Below are 6,000 nucleotides of genomic sequence, written 5' to 3'. Positions count from 1 at the left end.
TTCAGAAGTCTGTAGCTAAACCTGTCACTTGGCAGGAATGAGGTAACTTCAAAAGAGAAAAAGTTGTTTTTTTATTGCTGACTTTCTGATGAGCTTTCTCTTCTAGTCAACAACACTTTTTTTTTTTTTTTTTTCTATCTACACAAATCTTCAGGTGAAATAACATTTAAAAGAATACTACTAAACTATGTCACAGATAATCCATTAAGTGCATTGGCATGGCTCTCTAATGCAGTCTGTTTCTATCCTATAAAGATAGAATGAGTTTAAGCAATAACAGAGAGGTTGCTAGTAATATAGGCTGTCTATGAAAAACCAAGGGCAATTTTCCCATTGTCAGCAAAAGGATACAAGAGGAGAACACCTGCCATCTGTGGGCTGTAGCATCTCTTTTCTGGTAAAGGGAAATATTTCCCGAATGTTTTTGCTGGCTGCAATTGCAGCCCTCTCAAATAGAAGATAGACTTGAAACATGGAGGAAAAATGCCAAATTCTACCAACTGTGTGCTGGATGTTGGAGTGCCATCTTCCATCTTGTTTCTTTCTTGTTTTAGATACGTCTTTTCGTGGGAAAATTCACCTCTGATATAAGAATGCCTACATATTCCCACCGTAGTATACTATATTTAAAAAAATAAGCATAGGTCTGCCTGAGAGGGCTTGATATAGATAAGTAAATGGTAGTTCATCTCAGGTACACTGAATCATTTGAACATGTTGAACTATGCACTTTGAAAGGACTCAGCAGCAATCCTTCGGTATCTGCCTTCCCAGGACAAATTTCAGGTCTTCATTCCACCCAATAAAACATAACAAAAAAAAAAAAAAAAAAAAAAACATAATTATATTTTGAAAACATAATTATATTTTGAAATACTTTCAGATCCCTGGATACCTTACATTCTAGATACAAGATGTTAAATATAAGACAAGCTAGATACAAGCAAGGGCTGTCTCTCAATGCTTACCACAATATAGGCTAAATTGTGAGCACTCTTTGACTTCCCAGAATTTGTTTAGGACAGAAACATAGCACTAGTCTTAGCAATGGGGACAGGTTCATTCACTGATGAAATGAAGCAATAAAATAAATGAGCCTTTCAAAACATGAAGAGTAGCCTTAGGATGTATGAGATATAATTAATGGCTGCTTATTGTAATAAATACATCGCTGTAGTGTTTACAGCATATGTAAAATGCTCCTTCTGAGGCAGAAATAGTAAATAGCAGTAGCAGTCAATAGCATTTCACAAATAGTATCTTCTTCAGAGTACCATTACAAAGCTGTTAGGCAAAATACGTTTCTTTTCCATGAATACTGTGGAGCACTCTTTTTAATTACTAGAAGTTGGATATTTTAATCTATGTTCCAAATGGCAAGGAAAAAATATTTAATGACATTGTCCCTTTGAATCACCTGATAATGTTATCAAATTACACCACATACTGCAGAAAGATTATTATTTCAGTTTTCCTTTTGTAGCAAAGAAGTTCTGATTTTTTTCAAAGAAAAAAGAAGTCCTGATGACAGTGTGAATGATACCATTTCAATTTACGGGGTATTGTTCACTTCAGTCTTTCATCGAACATAAGAAACTTTCTCAAACTTACATTCTATCATATTTTTATAGGAGATGTGCAAAGGCTTTCATGCTTTGCTTAGTGCTTTACATGTTTCAGAAACTTTGAAGCAGGGCTGTGAAATAATGTGACCACTGTGTCTAACCTCCTATGTTAGCACCAGCTACACATTTCTCATCTCACACCTGAATGTAACTTGTTGTCTGATTGACACATTTCTGTACGGTTGTTACCTTTGCTGTAAAAAGATTTTAGTGTAATCACTTATGTATTGCTTTCTGCCTTGTTTTTGTTTTTGTTTTTGTTTTTGTTTTTGTTTTTTTCCCAAATGCAGGAACTCAGAAACAGAGATATCTAAATATGCATTAACTTTTTGCATGTCTTTTGAGACCATAATTTCTCCATGTGAAGGTCAGAGTGGCAATAGTTCGGACTGTGGGAAGGAGTGCCATTCCTAAAAGGAAGAATAAGATAGGTAACAATTCATTATAATTTCATATAATGAATGTATGCCTGTAGCTGTGGGAACCTTGAATGGTATGTACACAAGGAGGGAGCGGATTTGTCCCTGGCTAGATTGCCCAATGTTTCCCCTGGAAAACTGTTTGGGAGTTATCAGGGTGAAAATGTGTTTGCCCCATTGAGAGCTGCCCACTGACACTATGAATAATGGAATGAAAAGGAAGAGGGAAAACAGCTTCTTAGGCCTCCACAGGAATGGTGGTAACAGTATTAGCAGACGGCAAGTTCAGAAAAGTCTGGATGATGAGACACTAAAACCTTATGCTGCTGTGATTATATAGCAATAAAGGCAATCTGTCATGGACATTCCTCTGTATTCCTGAACCATTTCTCCAGGCTCTAGCTTTGGGAATTTAAGGGCATGGTGGGATTCTTTAAGTCCCCTCATTTCAAAGTCTGATAAGAACTGAGCTGAAGCAAAGCCATGTACTTTCCTTTTTCCTTGTATTTGTCATCACGTTACACCTTGAGCAACTGCAGCATAACTGAGCATAATGCAAAATTCTGCAGCTGTGGCCTGTGCTTCCCTGGCATTTCTGATCTCTATCTGTTGAAAAATGCCATTTGGAAATGAAGCTGGCCACTGGAATTTGCTAATTCCTTTTTAAAGGCAACTATTTCTGAAGTGGCTGACAAAAAAAAAAAAAAAAAGTTTCAGCAAAACAGTAATAGCTGTCAGATGCCAGCACTGGAGTTATCATTTCTTGTAATTGCTATGCTGGAGTGGAGTAGATGCCAAATCCCAAACGTAATGGTGATGGAAATGTCTACATCACCTTGATCTTTTGGGATGTGTGTTGCAGTACTCAGGCTTCACTACCTAGATGGAAGAAAACAAGTTGTTTCAGTAAATATATGTTGAAAAAATCCGCACTTCACAGATTCTTTCAGTGACAGCTGAAAAACATATATCAAATGGGTGTGCACTTCTAAAATACTTAATAATTCTAGAAAAGATTCTGTTCTAGAGAAGGGATTTTATGAAGCTCATTTAGAAAGTGTTGGGACAGATACATTAGATATATTGCCAGGAGAATGCAATATTTTTAATGGATTTCCTACCATACAGAAAGTACCTGGTATAAAACATCAAAGTGCCATTAAGTTGCAAGATTCTTGTAAGCACCTGGCTGAGGTAAGAAAGCTGTTGTTTTACAGAATGCGTCTTTTTACTTCTTTCCTGCTGGGTCACAGCCTAACATTGATGGCAATTTCAGGCTCCTTTATGTTCTTACTGATCCAAAATTCTAAGTATTATGTTTGATTCTCCTACTTTTTCATTGCCAGCACTGAAACTCATGTCAAGAAAGCCATCGACTTGCTGTTTTGCTCAGGAATCCAGCTACAGAATATACCCTCGTATAACGGTTCCTTAATTTTGTGTGGATCGCGTTATGAATGTGATTTGTGAAGCTGTAGAAAAAGTTTTCCAGGGGAAGTTGTGGAAGACATGCTACTTTTTATGCGTAAAGCTACCTCAATTAATCTCCTTTTACTTTTAGTAATATGCCTGAAACTATTGCATTTTTAATTTGTAATTTGAAATGCGTTTTAACCCACTTTGATGTATCACAGGTACAGAAATAATTTGGTGCTCTGGCAGGTTATGTGTAGCTCATATATGCCACTGTTATATAAGTCTTAGTGTATATATATTATGTGGTTAAAAACATGTAGTACTGTGTGTATCTGAGCCACCACTTTACCATCCACTGTTCCGATCTCATTATCACAGTGGCAGCTGCTTTCCTGTTCAGCAGCTAATCTTTTCACAGATGACTACAGTTACTGCAAATACAGTGAAGTCATCTAAAATCAAGGAAGGGCTGAAGGTCCTTCCAGTATGTGATACACAGCGAGTTCTGTTAAAAACTCCTTTCCCTTGCTTGTTCTGAAATTTACCCTCCCTTGCATCTTTCCAGTAATTCGTAGTTTCATCATTCCCTATTAGGTATTTTCTATTCCTAATATCCATCATTCCCTATTAGGTGTTTTCATCATTCCCTATAGGTATTATTCCCTATATAATACCTAACATGGTATTAAGTCTGGATTCATTGAGTATTTGAAGTAATTAAGCCAGTGCATCCAAGTTTTGATAGATGGCAATTAACCTTTCTCCTCTTATCTGGATCCTAAGGCACTGCTGAGCAAGCTGTACTCTGCATTGGTTTTCTGAGCAGCTAGTGATAGTGCATAAACCTTGCTTGTTTCTTGCTGCTAAAACAGTGCACTTCAAGTGTGTTAGTGAAATTCATTAGTCTACTTTTTCCCCTTCTGTGACTAAACTGCATACATCTTTTTAAATATGGTTTGTTTTTCAAAAGAAATCACATACTGCATACAGTAAAAAGAGGAAGAGGAAGAGGAAGCTGACAGCAAAAAGAAAAGGACCCACCTATAATAAAGGTGTAAACCATTTCAAAGTACATGTTTGAGATGGCTTCATTTAGCCTTGCACAAATGTCTACAGATCTTCTCAATCTGCTTCAAACATGGTTGCTATCAAATGAAGTTTAAACCAATTCTTTAGTGAATTAATCTAAATGTCCATTGTCCAAGCTTAAATTAAAAAAAAAAAAAATGTTAGCTGCACAGCCTGGGTGAAGTAGGTTCAGTTCATGAGTTTTGTTTAGGGGAACTTTGAAGTTGCACAAGGTCAGTGTATTTGCTCTGTCATATTTGCTGCCTCACCTTTATATGGCATCTTCTGGTTCACAAGTTCCTGCTTTTGAATTGGGATTTTATGGTGTTTAAAATTGAACATAATAACTTACACACCTGTGCTGCTGGAGCCTGAGTGTCCTGGACACTGGATTGCAATTGCAGTTGTGAATGTGTGAACAAGTCAGAAGACGTGTTCAACAATAGAATTAATATTAGGAGGCTGAGCTCCTTTATCTTATGACCCAATAAAACACCCATTTTTTTGGTGGTATTTGGCATTTTTTTCATTTAAATCAGAATTCTATGGAGACTCTAGGAAACTGTTATGGGAATGTAAATGAGATTAAACTGATGTTGCAGTTCTTTATTATCTGAGCTCTTTATTATCTGATTCAACACCTGAGCCAGTCCCTTTGTAAGTAAGTGTGAACAGAAAAAGCAATATAAGAAAGTCTGAGACTTTAGAAGAAAAATGCCCAAATAGATTTGGTGGCAGTTTATGACTGAAGAAAATGATACAGACTTTGTGGTAGAAAAGCCATTGTTCACATCCGTTAAATTGGCTTTATCTATATTAGTTTGCAGTTATAAAAAAAAAAATAATAATAAAAAAATAGAGGTGGGCGCTTTTTTTTTTCTTCCCAGAGATAGAAATAGATTTTTCCTTACTGAAGAGTTTATTGTGTCTTATTCTATGCATTCTCTGTAGAAAGTGAGGAGTTCAAAGACTGAACTTGTAATGGACTGAACAGTAGTACCATTTGCTGCTTTAAACCTCCGCTAGTAAGACACAAAGTGAATTTTCCACTAGAATTGAATTGGTTTTCAGTCATTGTCATGTATTTGTCTTTCAGACTGACATCCCTGCTGCAAATGGCTTTGTCTGTGGACTCGGCTTTGTACCGTTGGCAGCGACTAGGAGCCAGAAGTCTCTCCCAGACTGTACCAGAATCAACCCCACTGCTATTTTCTGCCAGAGATAGATCAAAAGTCAGCTTTAACAAGTGGAGGGTTGTGTTTCCCAACAACGGGAGACAGCAGAGAGACTGGGACCAAGCTTCCAGGTTTTATTCTGGAAACAAGATACAGACAACAAAATACACCTGGTTTACTTTTTTGCCTAAAAATCTTTTTGAGCAATTTCACAGGTAAAAAAAATAAAAATAATAATCATTCAAGGATGCATGGCATATAAGAGTTGTCTCTGAAACAGTGATATTTGAGCATGAC

General features: G+C 36.6%; 1 protein-coding gene across 1 annotated transcript in view; it reads left to right on the top strand.

Annotated features, from left to right (window-relative positions):
* Positions 1 to 2,007: 2,007 nt before the first annotated feature.
* Positions 2,008 to 6,000, top strand: part of ATP10B (ATPase phospholipid transporting 10B (putative)) — a 61,407-nt gene continuing 57,414 nt past the window's right edge. The window contains 2 exon segments of the mRNA XM_032196906.1: positions 2,008 to 2,056; positions 5,625 to 5,918. Of these exon segments, the coding sequence (XP_032052797.1) occupies positions 5,644 to 5,918 (275 nt within the window). The 5' untranslated portion in view covers positions 2,008 to 2,056; positions 5,625 to 5,643.

This window comes from Aythya fuligula, chromosome 14 (genome assembly GCF_009819795.1).
Source record: "Aythya fuligula isolate bAytFul2 chromosome 14, bAytFul2.pri, whole genome shotgun sequence".
Taxonomy (NCBI): domain Eukaryota; kingdom Metazoa; phylum Chordata; class Aves; order Anseriformes; family Anatidae; genus Aythya; species Aythya fuligula.
The sequence above is the reverse complement of the archived record's forward strand: the minus strand, read 5'-3'. Positions and strand labels throughout refer to the sequence as shown.